A 19,804-nucleotide genomic window follows, 5' to 3' on the forward strand; every position below is an offset into this window, starting at 1 on the left:
CCAAGCATGTATTTAGAGAGGCCAACGAGGCTACCGATTGAGTGGCCGCTTATGTGGCTAACTATTTAGGAAGTACCCTGTGGTTTGGGGAGGAGGAGTTGCCTCGAGCTCTCCATGAGGTTGTCTTTTTTGATTTTATTGTGTGTCTTTGTACAGGCATACAACTAACTCGTTAAAGCAAAAAAAAAGAAAAAAAAAAAGAAAGAAGGAAAGAAAAAGCTAGACCGCTGCACATAGGCAATTGTTCTGACCCGGGCTCTTTTCCCCTCCTGGACCGGGTCTATTTGGTCTGCTTGACCCGGCCATCTTGAACCGGCTCTCTGCACCGCAAGCCAGATTTTATTGGACGTTGCGAATAACCCCAGGCCGCAGCGGAGCTCTGGCCGAAAGGGCGTCTCGTATTGGATGGCCTTGTAAAAACCCATCCCTTCGTCGCCTTCGTCCCTTCTCTCTCCTTTTAAGCAAGCGGGCGGGCGGGTGAGCGAGCGAGAGGAACAGAGGGGAACCCTATTCTCTCTTCTTGTATCGCCCCGAAGAGATTCTTGGACGCGTTCGCTCGTGGTCGTAGATCGGATCGTAGAGGCCTTTAGAGAAAGCGCCTTGGAGCGGCGGAAGCTTTGGATTGCATCTGTTCTTGTTGTTCTGCCCTAATTCCTTTTGCAAGAGGATAGGTATGAATTCTTTCTTAGGATTTTCTAGCCGTTTCTTGTTGTAGATTGGGACTCGTTATCCGGAATTCTCGAAATTTTGTTTTATATTTTACCGTTTGTTTTGATTGGGAGAAGAAGAAAGTAAAAAGGGCCCGTTTTTCTCTGTGGTCAATGTTTTCAAGAAGACTAGGGGGATGTTTGTAGCCTTATCTAGGATCCTGGACGCGATATGGAATTTGTTACCTTGGTATGGATCGAATCTCGATGCCCTGATTGAGAAGTAAATCATTGGTATGGGTTTCTTGATGCGCTTTGTGATGGACATTGGAGGGTATGATGATAACCTCTTTCTGGCTACTGGTTTACAGGCGGTGTACGTTGGCTGTTTTTTTTTAGTTATTAAATGCTAATGTTCTCAGATGATATATTTTGCTGTTGCTGCATGATTTTTATGCCACAGAAACCTCCAAGAAATTGTTTATGTCTCAAGAGTAAATTAGCGACCTTTAACTTGTAGTGCCTTCACTAGATGAAAAGGGATTTTCCATGCAAACCCCAATGTGTAGTGGTTCTAACTTCTATTGGGTTATAACCAATTGTATCTCATGATCTTATGGTCAAAGCCCTAATATCTATTGTTCAAGTGATGGGCTCTTTGTTTGATATGGGTAATGGAATATAGGTTATGACTCATATGAGTATGTTATGCCTGTAGGCCAGTTCCCTATTGTCCTGAAAATTTATTGTAACATGAAGAGGGACCTAAGATGAACATCTTGATTTTAACTGGGTTAATGTCACATTCACATCTTGAGGGCCTTTGTTTGTTTTGCACTTTTATTTTGGAGTAAACCAATGATTTTGATGCAATGACCTTGTTTGCTAAACCACTAGAGGAGTTTGAGGCGTAACGATGTTTGTGGTTGACTATACTAATGCTACTTAGGTGTTATGTGGGACAATTTATAGTTTGCATAGGGATTCTTTTAGGGTGTTATGGATGGGGAAAATGCTTTTTAAGTATTGCCTAGACAACCAGACAATTGTATCAGGGAACTCAATGAACTAGTTGTTTTTGGATAAGTAAGAAGCAGATTATCTAGGATGAAGTATGCAGGTGAATCATAAAAGATATCTCACCCTCTCACTGAGAATTTGGGGAGTGAGAGAGCATGATTTTGTTATCAGTCCCAGATGAAAAACTTTGGTTGGATGTTGGCATTTTTTTTTGAGTGTGACTAACAGAGTTGATAAAACATAAAGAACATTCATATTGAAAGCTAGTAGAGTTGATAGTCATGGTGGGCATCATCTTGTAAGCAAACATCGAGTTTAAAAGAGAAATGGGTCCATTCATCAATGAACTTTGAGTGGTGAACCTGACATTAGTAGTAAAATGTTCATGGTGGTTTGGTACCTAAATACCAAGGGAAGGTGGGCACATGAAGAGGGGTAATTAGATTTAGATGTTTTACATATGGAGGGTCTGAATTATCTACCTATTAGAACTATCACAACTTTCTCATAACAATTGTCTTTTTGAAAAGTTACACAATGTTTCGTTTTTGCAATCTGAAGTTGTCTGTCTTGTTCTTTTGTTATTGCTTCAAAGATAGTCTTTGGTGCAAGAGTGCTTTGTACTGAGAGGGGATTGAAGTGGCATGATACTTCTTTTGTATGAAGAAAATAGAGAAGGATTGTTGGCATAGATTTGTTTCATTTCTTGATCTTCTTTAGTGTCTGCATATGAAAAATCCTTCTACGTTTTGCTAGTGGAATATAAATCTTTTTCCCCCACAAGTAATATTTAGCCCATCTGTTTCATTAAAAATGTAGGCATATACTTGATTTGTGATCTTGAGGAAGATCCTTACATGTAATATCAGCATGTATATATTATTGTAATCCATATCGATTCATTCATAATCTTGAAGTTGGAACATTTTGCATTGTTTTAAGAGTTTGATTTAAGACAAAGGCGGTTGTATTAAATTCATGGGATTTATTACCTCGATAAGGAAGTTGGATTTTACTAATTGAATTAAAATGATTGATGGCAACCTTTTGCATGTCATTAGGCTTGAAATTAAGTCATTTGCTTGTTTTAAATGGGTTGTATGGTAGTATGTTGTTTGCATGACATTTGCAAATTACTATCTATTGGGTGTCTTTACAAGTCTTGCTTTCCCATCATTCAGTGTCTTTCCATTATTGTCTCTTAGGTATGCTCCTGATGCCACTTTGTACATCAAGAAAAGCCTGTGAGATGGATTGCTTAATGTTATAGGAGCTGTACATTAGCTTTTGATACATTTCGATTATTTTATTTGGTGACTTGATGGAAGGAAAATTACTACAAATAGAAAAAAATATTTCAAGCTCTAGTGCCAATGATCATGTCATCTATTAGCTGCCATTGTGTGTTCCTTGCCATGCTGGCATGTGTTATGCCATGTTGAATGAAAATTTTAAACTAGGTATGCTTGTTTCTTAAAAAATTAATATATATATATATATATATATATATATATATATATATATATATATATATAATGATGTGTTTCTTGCCATGCTGGCATGTGTCATGCCATGTTGAAGGGAAAATTTTAAACTAGGCTGAGTATTCTTTTTACTTAACAATTTTAGATATAATTAAAATGTGTTTTGTTGACTCGTACTGGGTGCCAATATTGGCTTGGCATGGTACATGCTGTCTGTCACGAATTGGCATGGGATGGCATTTGAACTTCGAATCCAAATTTTTAAGGGCTTTAACGTAGTCATGGTGAGCTCTCATTGGAGGTAGATCAGCAAGTTCCTTATGCATGTGGAAGGGTATTTATCAATCTAGGGACCTTATATGTGATATTAGTTGTAAGATCAGAAGATGAATTATTATTAGATTTGGAAAGTAATTTCTTATGTCATTCTTTTGTTACACTTTCTGAGTATAGCTTTGGTTTAAGACATATAGGATTGCAAGGTAGACAATGGTATGGCTTCCCTGCCTGTAGTGAAATTTTAGTTACAACCTAGAATTGTCTCCACTTCTTGGTTACTTTTTGGGCTTACCTGTCATGAATTCAGTGATTGAAGTTGTTGGACATTAGAGAATAATTTTTTTTTTTTTTTCAAAGAGTGATGGCATTCCACTTCTTTAGTGTATGATTTGGAAACTTTTGGTATTCTGAACAGTCTATCTTTCTTGCTTGTGATCATTAGGCATGTCATTGCATGTGATAATTATCGAAGTGGGTCAAACTTGGACTACATGAGTATTGCTACAAGAGGAAGGTTATGATGTCTCATACTAGTTTTCATAACAACTTTGGAAACTTAAGTGAGACATATTCGCCTATTCAACATCTGTAAGTGCACTATTTTGATTAGAACGGAATTACTATATACAAAGAAGGGGAAGTAGGATCTTATCTACTTTAACATTTTGTGGGATGTTTTATCAGGGACTAATGGTCCTAGAAGGTTTAGAGTTAGATTGTGGATAGAGTTACTTGGTGGCCATGTTGGGTGCTAATTGATGGCCTTAATTTTGTCTTTCTTTGGCACAATTTTGAGCTTGAATTGGATTTTTAGCTTTCTTTTCTTTTGTTGCTTTTGGTTTTTCGGAGGTCATCTTTCTTCTAATTGCTTCTTGGCATTAAGTTGACTATATTGGGTTTTACTATATTCTTGACCGTAAAATTATCATCTTCATTCTTCACAACTACCCTTGAAGTGAAAAGTTCATTTTGGAGGTCCCATTGTGTTTTTTTTGAAGCTTGAAGATCTTTATGGTATTTAGCTACATAGGTTTAAATATCCATACCTTTATCGAAGGAGAAATTTCTGAAAAGTCAAGAACCTTGACCATAAATTGAAAATGCTACTCTTCTATGTAAATAAAATGCTTAGAAGAGATGGATGAGAGATGATTTTACTGGGTGTTCTCTCTTCTTGAAGAAGAAACTATTATCATAAAGGGGAGGGTTTTCGAGGCATCTAGGTGCTTGGTTTATCCATGGTTTGTTGTGCCGGTATTGGGCATCAGACCGATTGCTCGGCGGCACGGGTTGGTATGGGGCCGCACCGTGCCAAGCTTGTACCAACACAGTAAAGGAAGCGGGGGAGAGGGGGAACGGGAGTGAGGAAAAGACAGAGAGAGAGAGAGAAGGGGGAGAGGGAGGGAGAGAGAAGGAGGCCGACGCCCGGGCAGGAGGCGGAGGCCACGACCGGGTCCTTTGTTTCGTTCGAAATAGGAGTCCGACCGCTTTTTAATTTTGCGATTTTGAAGGATGCCGACTTCACTTAAAAATTGCGAAATTAAAAAGCGGTCGGACCTTACTCCGAACAAAACAAGAGACTCGGCCGCGACCTCTGCCTCCACCTCTTGCTCGAGCGCTGGCCTCCGACAGCCCTCCGCCAGTCTCCGCCACCCTCCTCTCTCCCTCCCTCTTTCTCTCCCTCCCTCTTCTGCTCACTCTCTCCTTTCCTCTCTTTCTTTCTCATTCTCCCTCTCCGGCAACGAGTTTCGTTTCTGTTGTCAGAACCGTCTCGGTCTGCTGCAGGGACGGCTTGGTATGACCAGAACTGCCCGGTTCCGCCGACTCTAGGTTTATCCTTCTTTTGGTGGCAAGCTGGAATTACTATCGACTCTTCAACATTTGCATCTAAAGACTAGTTTAAGGGCATAGTGATTTGTCTTCCTACAATCCTGTAAATGAGTAGTATCTGGTCAAGTACATTGGCTTGGGATTGTTTCAAAAGGCTTTTCATTGTCTTGGTTTACCAAGGCAGCTCACTTAGTTGTCATTTATATGAGATATCAATAGTTCTATTCATTGAAAATGAAGTTGGGTGAAAACAGAGTGCAAAAAAAGAAATTAAAGAGGAGAAGGAATGGAAAAAATTCCTCTTCAACTCACTATGGTCCAAATTGATCCATGGGTTAGAGTAAAATTGAATAGCGAGAGTTGATTTAACAAATGCTAGAGATTCTAGATGACTTGAGGATCTTCAATGGTCAAATCTGAGGAACCTATTTCTTTCTATGAGTCCGTCTTTAGGGTCTTTCGTGGGATGGCCGTTAGTAGTCTATAGGTTTCTTTGGTGCCTTGAATTGGTTGTAAAGTCATAGATAATTAGATACTCTCTGTCGCTTTCAAACAACAAAAAGTTAACTTGTCCTTTCAGAATATGATGAGAGCAATTGATTTAGAGGAGTTACCGGTCCTAGTCAAAGAGGAACATCTAGAAGAAATGGTCTAGATTGAGTTAATGCCTGCAGAAAATGGTCCCTTCATAAAGTCCAATGTCTAGAAGTCAGGTGAATTAATTCATCATTCATGAAATGGGAATAATTGCTTCCTGGTAAAGTTCTAGAGGTTACATTTGTCATCTTTTCAGAAAGCATGGATACCTTTTCATTGAAGAGACTGCCAATGTCGGAACTTGTTCAATTGATGTTTCTTTCACTAATATAGGCTGCAGCTGAAGCTTTATGTTGCAAACTGAATTGTTGGCCGTTGGAGGCTTTGTTCTTCAAAATTGAATCGGCGGTCATCTCTTTTGGTAGAGATATCACTTCAAATCTTGATACTATTAAGCTTTTTATAAGACCTAGGATATACCCGATGCACATGTCATGATGGAGTGGAATGAATTATCTTTTATTTCAAGATGTTTAGAAAGAATTATTTTTTCATCTCAAGATATATGAGGCCTTTAGTGCATTTATCCAGATGCCCAGGGATTGAGATCTTAAGATTTAAATGATAGTAATGAGAAGAGCAAAGTACATGCATTGATTGAAAAGAAAAAAACAAAATAGATTATAGATGAAGTTCAAGGCATATTGGAAACCTACATTAGAATTTGTTAAGTGATGCATGGCTTGTTTATGTCTCTTTGGCTACCTTTATGAAGAGGAAAGTTAATTTTGAGAAACATATGATTAAGGGGCCTCAAGGCTTTTACAAAAACTACCAATCTGTAGAGCAATGGAAATATGGAATTATAAAACAAGGCTTTCCCACTTTCTATGAGCCTTAGGGTCTTCTGTGGTGATATTGATTTAAACTCATATCTCATGTGAATGCTTTATGTCTCAGAGATTTGGAGGGTAGTGATTTGCTATAACTAGTCTAGCTAGTTCCTTAGGACTACAGGTATGATATTGTAGAACATGTTTATCTTGTAATGACTAGTTTGAAGAGGGCAATGGTTAATAGATCAAATGGAGAACTAGGAGCAAGCACAATGGAAGGACCTTTTCTTTTTGAAGAATCATTGGAAGAACACAACCACGAGAAGAGTATAAGAGGAAAAAGAATCATATGCTTGCATTTTAAAGTTATGATGGAAGTTAGAGTTGAAATCAAGGTTTTCAATTTCAATATTGGAATCGGCAGCTTATTGGCACAAGCTGGGTTGGTACGGTATGCCTCTCTGCCACCAAGACATGGTATCTTATTGGATGTGAGATAGCAGCTGTACTATGTATCTGCGCGGCACTGTATCGATCCCTTGAATTGTATTGGTACCCTGCTGAGTTGGTATCATATGCCTATTACTAGGTGATATTGGTCGGTACAGAAAATCTTGGTTGAAATAATCTCTTGAGATCCACACTAAGCATAGGAAATCGCAAAATTCTACCAAAAATCATTGCTAAGCATACCCAATCACTGTACTTCCCTTTCTTCTATTCTCCTCCCATTCTTTTCTTTTGTGCCTTCTTGCTAGGGGTGTTAGATATTTTACAAACGTGTGCACACATTAACACTAGATTCATGCACGTACAATGCATGCGATTTTTTCAGATAAGAGAACATTAGATGGATGGGCTGGATAAGAAGGAATCCACCTATACATAAAGTCTAGTTAGAGAGAAGGGATTCCAACTCCAAAAGCCTCTCTCATTAAGTATATATAGAGATATGCTACGTGGGGCTGGCCTTTGCAAGGCGGCAGCCCCCCTTAAGGAGGCAAGTAAGAGGACTTTGGAGCTAGCTTGAACTCAAGTGAGAACGAAAGAAAAGGAAGAAGAAACTCAAACCAAGTTATCTCTGTTAATGCTTATCAAAACTCATCCCTATATAAGCCAACTAAAGTTACAATTTAGCTATCATGGGCCTACACTAAATTGAAACTTAATGCTGTTTTATGTTATACCATTGTTTGAACAAGTTGTACCTAGATGGCCCTCCCTTCTTGCACAACTATTTTCTGCAATCCAGTCCTGCTATCTTACTTTATTTTGAACTATCTTACAAAAGTAAGACACTTTCATGCTTGTAATTTTTTTCAATCTTCACTATGAAGACCTAAGGTAACACTAGACACTAGCAATACCCAAAATTATTTAATGTGAAAAGTTTGATAAATTAGATATTCACTAAATATTGCTATTTGTCAAAAACAACACTACATAAGATGATCCATGCCTAGATGCAAGAAACATTTGTTTGGTCATTGTCTGTCCTAAAAGCTATGTACCTTGGATTCTTTGTTGAACAAAGGAATTCCTACTAGTAATCAGATTGGATGATGGAATTAGCTCTCAACAAATGGTACCATGGTCAACATAGGTTTTTACACAAAGCGATTAAACCTAGTTAAGGAGTAAGATGGGATGTCAACAAGGCATCCCATTAGTCATTAGCCCCCAATTGACGCTGAAGATGGGTGGGTTGCAAGAACTGAAGGAGCTATTCAAACTTGAGGTATTAGGTCAAGTTCCACACTTCAATGGAAACAATCCCTCGAGTCAAGGTCCGCCTAATCGGTAGGGCGCCCAATTTTTTTTTGGTGGAGTATTTCAAGTTGATTTAATTGGTAATCACTCTTTTTAAACTTTTTCAAATTTGATATTTTTTTGACGCATTTTGATTTTTTTTGATCTATGATCCCTTTTTTGATCTATGATCCCATTCTTCTGGATCATGCTCTTCTAGACATAGGGCTGTGATTTCTAAATCTGGCTCTATCTTTTAAATCATATTATGTAGAGTGGCCACAAGTTCGTCTACGATGTATTGAAATTAAGGGTTCTGGTAGTATGCTGCAGATAGAGTTCGTTATTGTCTTAGTAAAATTGTACAAGTACCGGAGCAGTCTAATTTTTAATGTTCTTGCTTATCTGCTGGATAAAAGTCCTTGCACATCTGGTAGTCTTACCGCCGCTCAAGGATGTCGATATACTCATAGGCATATGTCAAATCCGCCTCCATGATCTGAATTTTTGCCCTCTCTATCATGTGATACAAGAAGCCTATTTGGGAGTATCTTTCGCTGTCCACATCTCGAAATACTTTATACAATGGTTTGATAGCCTTCACTATTACAACGGCCTGTTGTTAGAATGTCTGCCTCGTCACCAAGTCCTCGACAATGCTTCTTTCAGTGCTGACCCTCGCATATCTATTTTTCTGCCACTGGGGACTGACAAACATCTGACGTAGGGTTGCTTTTTTTTTCAAGAAGGCTATCAAGTGCAATGTAGTTGGTAGCAAACTATGTAACTCCTGGCCTTAAGATTTCTCCTCTTGCATACCTCATCAGTAAAAGGACCCTCATGTGGTTATAGATATAGGTTTGTGCTGTCTCCACTGTTTGCTGCACCCGACGATCTTCACAATGTCCATCAACATGAGGTTGATAAAATGTGCAGCACATAGGGTGCAGAAAATATGTGGCCGCCGTTCCATCAAGATCTCCTCGACAGCTTTATATTGTGGCCCATTATCAGTGATGATCTGCACGTCATTCTTCTCTCCTATTTGATCAATCACGTCCTCCATCAGTTTGAGGATGTACGTGGCGTTATGCACCTGATTAGAAGCATCAATCGACTTGTAAAAAAAGTCTTCGTATCACAATATGTCAGAAAGTTGATAATGCTCCATCTGGTAGGACCGGTCCAACCATCATACATCATCGTAAGTCCATATGTGGGCCACTTGCTTTGCATGAGGCAATTCATTTCTCTAACTCCTTATTACTATCAAGAAGCTCACCGTTGATGCTCTTCGAGCCTGAAGGATCTACACTGAAATCGACAATCTGTATATCAGAAATAGCAGACCTATAGTACGTATTGTCTACACATTCACTGGGATGTGGTTGAAGTGGAACCGGGATCCAATAGCTCGCCACATATCTTTCTTCTTATCCTTTTTTAGCATTGAGTCAATCCTTTGCTGCTTCGAATCTTTACTGAAAAAGATATGTGGATCTAAATCATAGATTGCTACTCATGGTGGAATCTCTCTGGATGATTTTTTTGCTACCAAAAGTCTCCAGCATAGATACAATACGACCACCACCTCTGTTGATGGCCTCCTTGACTGAGGAGGTTCTTTTGAACTCTGGATTTGCCCTGCCGCTCGAAGAACTGGAGCCCGACTCCTAGTACGAGGGCCCAAATCGAGCCCTATGCCTGGCCACCTCATTCTGCTGCCACTGATCATCCAAGCTCGTCTGTATGGCAGTCTGGATCTCCCTAGTGATAGGAAAGTGGCTCTGCCTCTTGGCTTTCTAGCTTCGCTTTTTTCTTGGAAACCCTTTCCTTCGCTTCTCTGAAATTGGCGAAGTGCTTCTTCATTAGCTGCCAAACCTACTATTGGCATTTCTGATATATAGATACATTCGGATAACCACAAGCTAAGTGCTGCTTTAATCTTTAACCTGGTTATCCCTTCTTCCTTTAACTTTGTGTTGCACCACTTATACTTCTAATTGTGCCGATTCGAGAGTATTTGTCCACGATCCCAACTAATATCATGCTCTTGCTTCTTTTTTTCTTGATGGCTCTATTCCTACGGATTTATCAACTACGTCAGTTTATCAATTCTGTAAAAATAGCAAAATTAACTTATGATGAAGATAATATTTTTTATGTCAGAAAATACATCTGATTCATCTAATATATCATACTTATTTTTTATATTTTATTTATATATATTTTTAATATTTTTTAAATTTAAAAATATGTTTAAATATCGTAAATTCATAAAAATATGTTTTCTACTTCAGAAATTACTTCTAAATTATGTAATACATACTACTAATTTTTCATAATTTTTGGTATTATTTATATGTTTTTAATTATTTTTTGAATTTAAAAATAATTATTAAATATTAATATTTTAAAAAATAAATTTCAGCTCAGATCTACGAAGAACCCAATAATGGATGCTACATATATTTTTCTAAGCTCTTGGGCATGCATCAAAAGCTACTTCTCAATTTTTTAAATTTAAGCTTAGGCCACTGTGCGCATGATCGCATCAAAACTTAAATAAATAGACACCAAATTTTATCCTTAAATATGTTTCTAATTTTATAGTTTTTTAATTTTTATTTTTTTTAAATTTTTATCTGAAAATATATTTTTAATTTTAAAAATTATATGTAATTCAAAAATTAAAAAATCGTATCATTGTGTAAATCGTCCATAGATCTACATGTAATAAAATCAAGCCAAAATCGAAAATTTTGGCATGATCTTTTTTATTTTGCAATTTTCGAGCTATTTTTTCAAGCCCTCCTAAAAAAATAAGAAAATGAGATAAGAGAGAGGAAGTGCACCTTATTTAGGCTTGGATCTTTCTTTATCTCATTCACTCATTTTTTTGGAGGCTTGAAAAAATAGCTCTAAAATTACAAAATAAGAAAAGATCATGCCAAATTTTTTGATTTCAGCTTGATTTTATTACATGTTGTAGATCTATAGACGATCTAAATGATGACACAATTTTTTTTAATTTTTGGATTATATATAATTTTTAAAAATTAAAAATATATATTTGGATTAAAAAATAGAAAAAATAAAATAATAAAAATAATTGTAAAATCAGAAGCATATTTAGGGGCACGCTAGCTACTTTTCAGCAAAATTTGGTGTTCATTCATTCAAGTTTTGTTGCAATCATGAGCACAATGGCCTAGGCCTAAATTTAAAAAAATAAAAAATAAGTAGCTTTTGATACATATCCAAGGGCATAGAAAAATATATGTAGCATTCATTATTGGGTTCTACATGAATCTGAGCTGAAATTAATTTTTTAAAATATTAATATTTAATAATTATTTCTAAATTTTTAAAAATATAAATAATACCAAAAATTATGAAAAATTAGTAGTATGTATTATATAATTCAGAAAAAATAATTTCTAAAGTAAACATATTTTTTTTGAGTTTATGATATTTAAACATATTTTTAAATTTAAAAATTATTAAAAATATATATTAATAAGAAAAAAGAAGCCAAAGCATGACATTGGTTGGAATCATGGGAAAATGCTATCGGGTCGGCACCATTGAAAGTGCAAGTGGTGCAACATAGAGTTCAAGAAAGAAGTGATAACCAGGTTGAAGCAACACTTAGCTGGTGGTTATTCCAATGTATCTATGTGCCGAAAATACCAATAGAAGGTTTGGCAACTAATAAAAAAGCACTTCACCGATTTCAGAGCAGCGAAGGAGAGAATTTTCAAGAAGGCAAATGTGGAACGCCGAGTGGTAAAGCCATCTTCTTATCACTCTATGGAGTCAGAGGAGACGTCCGCTCTAGATGACGAGGAGACACAGATCCAGGCTGCCATGCAGGCGAGCCTGGATGACCAGTGATAACAGGATGAGGTGGCTAGGCATAAGGCTCGATTTGAGCCTTCATACTAGGAGTCGAGCTCTGTTTTTTTAGCAGCAGGGCAAATTTCGAGTTCAAAAGGATCTCCTCAGTCAGAGAGGCCGTCAGCAGAGGCGGTGGTCGTATTGTAACTATGCTGAAAACTTTTGGTAGCAAAAAGAAGTCATCCAGAGAGATTTCACCTGGAATAGTAATCTGTAATTTAGATCAATGCCTTTTTCAGCAAAAATTCGAATCCGCAGAGGGTTGACTTAATACTGAAGAAGACTAAGAAGAAGAATATGTGGCGAGCTATTGAATTCTGGTTCCACTTCAACTACATTCTAGCAAATATGACAGGCAATATGTACTATAGGTTTGCTATTTTCGATATACAGGCTGCCGGTCTCGGTATAGATCCTCCAGATCTGAAGAACATTTATGGTGAGCTTCTGGACAGTAATAAGAAGTTAGAGAAATGAATTGCCTTATACAAGAGCAAGTGACCCATATATGGACTGATGGTGATGCGTGATGGTTGGACCGGTCCTACTAGGCAGAGCATTGTCAACTTTCTGATGTATTGTGATACGAAGATTTTCTTTCATAAGTCTGTTGATGCTTCTAATCAGGTGCACGACGCCATGTATATCCTCAAACTGATGAAGGAGGTGGTTGATCAGGTAGGAGAAGAGAATGTTGTGCAGGTCATCACTGATAATGGGCCACAATATAAGGCCACCGGAGAGATCTTGATGGAGCGGCGACCACATATTTTTTGGACTTCACGTGCTGCACCTTGTATCGACTTCATGTTGATGGACATTACAAAGATTCGTAGGGTGCAATAGACAGTGGAGACAACCCAAACAATCACCACTTCACCAGATATATTTATAACCATACATGGGTCTTTTCACTGATGAGGAGGTATGCACGAGGAGAGATCTTGAAGTCAGAAGTTACACGGTTTGATACCAACTACATTGCATTTGATAGCCTTCTTGAGAAGAAAGCAACCTACGTTAGATGTTTGTCAGCCTCGGTGGTAGAAAATAGATATGTGAGGGCCGACACTAAAGGAAGCATTGTCGAGGAGTTGGTGACGAGGCAGGCATTCTGACAGCAGGCCACTACAATAATGAAGGCTATTAGACCATTGTATGAGGTGTTTCGGGCCGTGGATAGCGAGAGATACTCTCAGATGAGCTTCTTGTATCACATGATAAAGAGGGCAGAGATTAAGATCATGGAGGCGGATCCGACGTATGCTGATGCTTTATCCAAGTTTTGACAAACTTCAACTTTGCAAGATTATCAATCCAACTTTGAGCTCGTGGCCTATCTTGCTGATCATCTTTTTGAGAGTTTCCTAATTGGCTACTTTGCTTGTGGGCTAATCGATGTAATTCGAATTGATGTCCAAATGCTCCATCCTACATCTTGGCGTGCAACCATGCTAAAGCTTTCTTGCAAGAGAAGCTTAATCTTCATCACAGGAAATAACATGTGGATGGCACCACGAAGGCCTCTACTGACAACTTTACTACCACTACGGCACCTCCATTGGCTAAGCATATTTCATTGATGGAAGCTCGACAATGGCATGGAATTGGGTGCTTAATTATTGTGGTGCAAAATTTCTGCCAGGTCGCCATTGTAAAAATAGTCTTTTTGATGCCAATAGGTCCTACTATAATGATGGTGATGAGCTGATAGAAAAGAGAGAGGTCAAACATTATTGGGCATCTTCACCTTAAGAACAAGGTGAAACTAAGGAATGAAGATGCTAATGGATATCACGTGTCATGTAACATATTATGAGTATTGTGTTCTGTGAATGTTACTGCTACTGTGTAGTAGGTCTCAGTTAAGTTCTGAGTAGTGCCTGAAAGAGTCAAATTTAGTTGTTTGAGTTCTAGTGTGGAAATAATGGACTCATGGTTGGGTGGTCATCCAAAATATCTAATAGGTGAGTATCCTTAAGAGTGTATATTGTTGCATGCTGAATAGATGTTGATCCATCAAAGTCACCCCCAAAACTCCTATCCTGAATGGAGGTAATAGGAGGAAGATCCACCTCTAACAAATCACTAGCCTTCTCTTTTGTTATTCTTTCATAATAGAAGAAAAGTGAGTGTAGTTTGATCATGCCTTTAAATTAGGGGAACTCTTGTAAGTTGTGCACTTGGAATCTACATCTCAATCTTCGACAGTGATTTCATGAAATGAATTCACATTGTTAACCTGTTAGATGTCAAATACAACAACCTGTAGTGCAACTCTTCACCTTTCTTGTTTGATGCAAAATAATTCATAATCTCATGATACATGCTGCAACCATGTTAGAGTAATACCAAACCTCACCTATAGCTTTGAACATAAAAGAAGTGTTTAGCAATTCCAGTTCTCCCTTTTATAAATGCAACCCAACTACTTGGATACTTGAAGGGAAAAATATCACCTATGGCAAACACTACTTGTGTGGTTGTGTTAACGATGAAATATCACTGTATGTTTCAAAAAAATGCTGAAAATGTTTCAGATGGCTTTCAAGGAACTAGATAAAATCTAATAATATCTGTACTTTTAAAGTCAGGCCTATATCTTCTTTCTTGATGGAGTTTTTTTAGTATATGTCTCTTTTGTAGCCTTTGTTTTTATTTCATTAGTTGTCTTGTTTCTTCTCAATACTGAAAAACAGCAATCATGCTCTCCCCCTCTTTCAGTGTGATCTTCTTGCATTAGGTGAGTAATTGTCATTATGATTTAGTTCTTGGGACCTTCTTCTTGATGGAGTTTTTTTAGTATATGTCTCTTTTGTAGCCTATGTTTTTATTTCATTAGTTGTCTTGTTCTTCTCAATACTGCAAAATGGCAATCATGCTCTCCCCCTATTTCAGTGTGATCTTCTTGCATTAGGTGAGTAATTGTCATTATGATTTAGTTATTGGGATCCCCCCCTCCGCCCCCCTAAACATAAAGGGAAAAAAAACCAAATGCTATAATATTAATGGCCATAACCTGTATGCTTAGTTGCTTTCAGATTTCTTTCTTAAACAAAGGTTTTTATTTAGCAAGTTGATGGCATTTCTTTCTGTCTTTTACTGAAATGTTGATTTTCGACTTGCTACATGCTAACTTACATTTGCAGCTCGTGGGACAGGAATCTGGAAATTTCATGTGGACTTCCTAGTAAGAAAGGCAAAATGAACAACACTTTCAACAACCAAGTTTTAGCTGAAAAGCTATCTAAGCTGAACAATTCACAACAAAGCATTGAAAGTATCCTTTGCTTGAATTATTTTCATGTGTATGCACAATTTAGAGTTTGCTGCACCTAACTGAAAATTGCCAAAAAGAAAATGCTATAATGATTTATTGTGCTTAACAGATGTTACCAAAATAATATCATACCTTTCATGCAATATGCAGACTAGATGTCATGCTTCTATTTGTCAAATCGAGATCAAGCTTATTGTGGTGTATCATGCCATGTATAATCAGAAATTTTAAGTATAAGTATAAAACCCAATATGGGGTTGGAATCTATATGTGAAGCACCATGCATGTGGAATTGTGGATAAAACATAAACGTAGACAGAAAGTAGGGTTTAGGGAAGCAAGAATGCAAAATTCAGTTTCCTTCATTAAAATAGGTTTCATTGATGTTCTATGGTGGTCAGAGCAAAGAGAAGAAGAATACCAGCTACACCGATCAAGTTGCCAGCAGTTAACCAAGAAAGTCGTGCAAACAGGGTAGATACCTGAAACTCTGAGACATCGATTTTTACGTGCCTAATCCAAAGAGTTAGTGGAATCAATATCCTCTGGTTCAGAGTCTTCAAGAAAACATCACAAAGCCGTTCAAGACAATACCCTTTGACCTGCAGCTTAGCACCTAATTGAAGCGAAGTTTTTGTTTTTTTGTTTCTTTTTTTTGGCATTAACCCTGTCTTCTTGGACTGGCACTAGAGAAACAGAGTCTCGGATTGGAACAAGACAGACACAGTCCCACACATAACAGTAATTTCACTTTCTCCTGGGCAACCTGTTAGTCTTTGATCTGCTTTGGCCTTGATGGTTGTTGTCCAACTGAGATAAATGTACATGTTATGACTATCTTTTAATTTTGATGGCTATATTAACTGTTGATTAAACATATTGGTAGCTGCTCTTCTGAGAGATGAGGAGAATACATACATACTTTTGTATTAATAAGCCTGCACAATTATATTAAAAATGATTGCTTATGTTTATTGATATTTTAGATTAAAAATGATTACATTTGTTTCTTTTGCATCTGCACATATTTCACCTAAGTGCCTTTGCAATTATCCTTGCTAATTTTTGAAATAAAGCCAAGCTCGTTTCAACTGATATTCATGACTTATTGTGTTACTGTTGTATGAAGCTAACAAGATACTTGTTTCTATGACCATGTTGAAATTAGGAAAATGCCATTGTGGGGGTTATTGCTTGTGAAACCTAGCATATGCATCTGAAATAACTACGATCTATGATCTTTTCATCCTGTAAAATTGTATATATCACATTATGAATGTTAGTACTATACGAATATTAGTATATGCTGCCCAAAGTTGTATTGTTTTTTGCTAAGATGTGTTGTGTATATCAGCTGTCATAATTTTTTCATATTTTGTATATCTCTTGTAAAGCTACGAATTGTTGTTTTACATTTTAGATAACTCAACATTCATGAGGTGGTGCATGTCATATTCTAGAAGCGACTTAGATTGCCCAGAGTTCCAGCAATCTCTTGTTTGGATGCTTCATACAAATATTAATAACTTTTAATGCATGCTCCTTCTGTAAACATGAATCTGTCACCCGAAAGCTATTTTGGGTTGGGTCACCTGAAAACCACATTTATTCAAAAAATGTCTAAACAATTATTAAACCTCTGACCCTAATGGTTCGACTTTTCAAACCACCCTCTAGGTTGGACGTTCTGCTTGACTTGCTGACTCATTAATTAAGATTAAAAAGAAAATGCTGTCCCTACATTGCATATGCTTTTTTGTTCCTTCCTTTACTCTCTCTTGGCCGGACTTGAACACAACCATTGGTCCTAGGGTGCAATCGAGCTGAGTCGAGTCGAGTAGCTAGAGGCTTGAGCTCGACTTGATTTAAAATACTCAGGCTCGAAACTCGACTTGAGATTGATCAAACCTTAATATCCAAGCTTAAACCTGACTGATAGAAAAAAAGCAATATTTGAGATTGACTCGTCTCGACTCGAATATCAAGCGAGCCATACGAGCTTGAATTCGAGCCTTGGTCATAATTAAAAAAATATGTTTAAAACAAAATATAACAAAATATTATATTCTAAAATATTAAATTAATAATATATAATAAATAAAATATGATATTTAAAAATATATATACTCGACGAGGCTCGTGAGCCTTCGAGCCTAGTATTTTGCTACTTGAGCTCGACTCGAAAAGCTATTCGAGCTACTCGAGCTCGGTCATAGTCGAGCCGAGTCAAGCTTGGGTAGGTTGTGAGCTGCTTGGCTCATTTGCACCCCTAATTGGTCCCAAGGGGAGCACCATTACTTATTTGAAGAGGAAGCCGTTGCCATGGTTGAGAAGCCGCGGTGGTGGGAGAGAAAGATGCCATTGAAGGAGGGAGACCATCACCATGAGAGAGGATGTGAGCTCTTCTTGGATTCTTTCTCTTATGGATGTATCATGTGAGCGACCATGAAGGGGGATGGATCTCGTTTGATTAATTAAGATTTTAGGAAGGTAAGGTAGGGTGGATGGATTGAAGGGGAGAGAGATCTAGGAGGAAGATAAGTTGGTCGAGGCTTCAGAAAGAAGGCCTTATGAGGAAATCCTGAAAGGGTAATAGGAACGCCTCAACAGATTAGGGAAAATGTTGATCCACTTCCTTGATTGATGGGATTTGGGTGAGAGTGGTTGGCCGTCCAACTCCAGTTGACCCATGTTTGGACTGGTCAACTATGACTCTTCCATGACATTGGGTCAGGACGGATTAGCGGTTTCAAACATTGATTTAAGTTTCAAGATTTACTTATCATGCAATAACAACTATGGTCCTTGTTTGGCTGGGCTTAATAGTTTTCTTGTACCTTTCAGCCATTTCTCTTTTGTCAATGCAGCAAAATTGTTTTGGTTAGTTCTGCTTGTGTTTGTGAGTGTTTCTTAACTCTGGAACAGCATTGTCACATTGGTGTATTTTTCACCGGAAGAAAGCCAAAGAAGTTGTTGAGACATGGGAGAAACTGTTTAATAGCTCACCGAAAGAACAAAAAGTCTCTTTTCTGTATCTGGCAAATGATATTCTGCAGAACAGCAGGCGCAAGGGGAGTGAGTTCGTAAGTGAGTTTTGGAAGGTCCTACCTGGATGTTTGAAAACTGTATATGAGAATGGAGAAGACAATGGAAAGAAAGTGGTCATGAGATTAGTAAGTTCTCTACTTTCTTTTCCTTTAAGACCTTGGCATGATGTTCTCTATTGATTGCATATATAGCTGTAGATTGTATTTTTCTTTTGTTAAAGCAATCATTTTGCTTGCAGCCTTTCCTATGCAAATTTGCTTTTTCCTTTTTCCAGTTTTACGTTGTTTTATTTTATGCCATTTTTCTTTCTTTAATGATGTTTAGCAAATATTTTTTGGTTGACATCTTCACTTTTCTTGCCTATAAAGGTTACTTCCCTTAAACTTCAAGTGTTCTTTTTCTGAAGATTGGACTACACAAATATTTGATTTCCTTGACAATGTTGGCAATTTGGTGTAAAGATAGCTGAGATATAATAAAGTTAGAAATTTTGCATGAAATTGCTCACTTATCCTTGAACTCATGCCTTTTTTTCCCCTGAACACTCAGATGTTGATTTAGGTACATGATATATAACAGCTTCTGCCTTAAGCTGGGCACTTATCTTTAGAGAATAATCTGCAATCTTCTGTAATTGCCATGACATTTTAGGTTTATCAGACAGTTATAGTTCTTATTTTGTAATATGTATGTAATATGAAGTAGTTATCTTGATATAATAGCACACTTGATGTAGTTTATGAATAAGATAGCCGTTTATTTGGTTAGATTTAATTTTCTTTTTGCTCCCTTGTGTATAATTCTGATATGCTGTACTATCTTGCATAATAAACTCTTTCGTAATAGATATGGATACGTTGTTTCTATGCACAATTTACTCCAAGATCTTTATAGACAAAACCTTTTAAGGGAATGGATTGACTGAAGGTTTTATGCCGAACCACTGGAATGATTGTGACAAAAGAAAGCAGTCCCTGGATTTTTTTTTCAGTTCTTTAAATTTCAAAATATTCACAAATTTTAGTTTAATTGATCTTTATGCCAGAACATTTCCTATCTGAATTCTCACGTATAATCCTTGTTGCAGCTAAAAGCCATTCTTGACTAATTGAGGGTTTCCCCTAGTGTATTGACTGCTACCTCATCATTTAATATCTGCAAAGTAATGGTGTTTTATTTGTTTTTCTTTTATGG

The 19,804-nt window shown here is 37.2% G+C and overlaps 1 protein-coding gene across 3 annotated transcripts in view; it reads left to right on the forward strand.

Moving 5' to 3' along the window:
• Positions 1 to 324: 324 nt before the first annotated feature.
• LOC103704983 (uncharacterized) overlaps positions 325 to 19,804 on the forward strand; it is a 32,043-nt gene continuing 12,563 nt past the window's right edge. The window contains exons 1-3 of one of the 3 annotated variants that reach the window (XM_008788524.5): positions 325 to 671; positions 15,432 to 15,562; positions 18,488 to 18,735. In XM_008788524.5, coding sequence (XP_008786746.3) covers positions 15,487 to 15,562; positions 18,488 to 18,735 — 324 coding nt within the window. In that variant the 5' untranslated portion in view covers positions 325 to 671; positions 15,432 to 15,486. Of the gene's footprint in view, positions 672 to 785; positions 982 to 15,431; positions 15,563 to 18,487; positions 18,736 to 19,804 lie in introns of those variants that run through there. The other 2 variants (XM_008788525.5, XM_088710894.2) reach the window with 2 other exon arrangements.

This window comes from Phoenix dactylifera, chromosome 14 (genome assembly GCF_051530095.1).
Source record: "Phoenix dactylifera cultivar Ajwa chromosome 14, Ajwa_hap1_PhDact_Kaust_v1.1, whole genome shotgun sequence".
In the NCBI taxonomy this organism is placed as follows: Eukaryota; Viridiplantae; Streptophyta; class Magnoliopsida; order Arecales; family Arecaceae; genus Phoenix; species Phoenix dactylifera.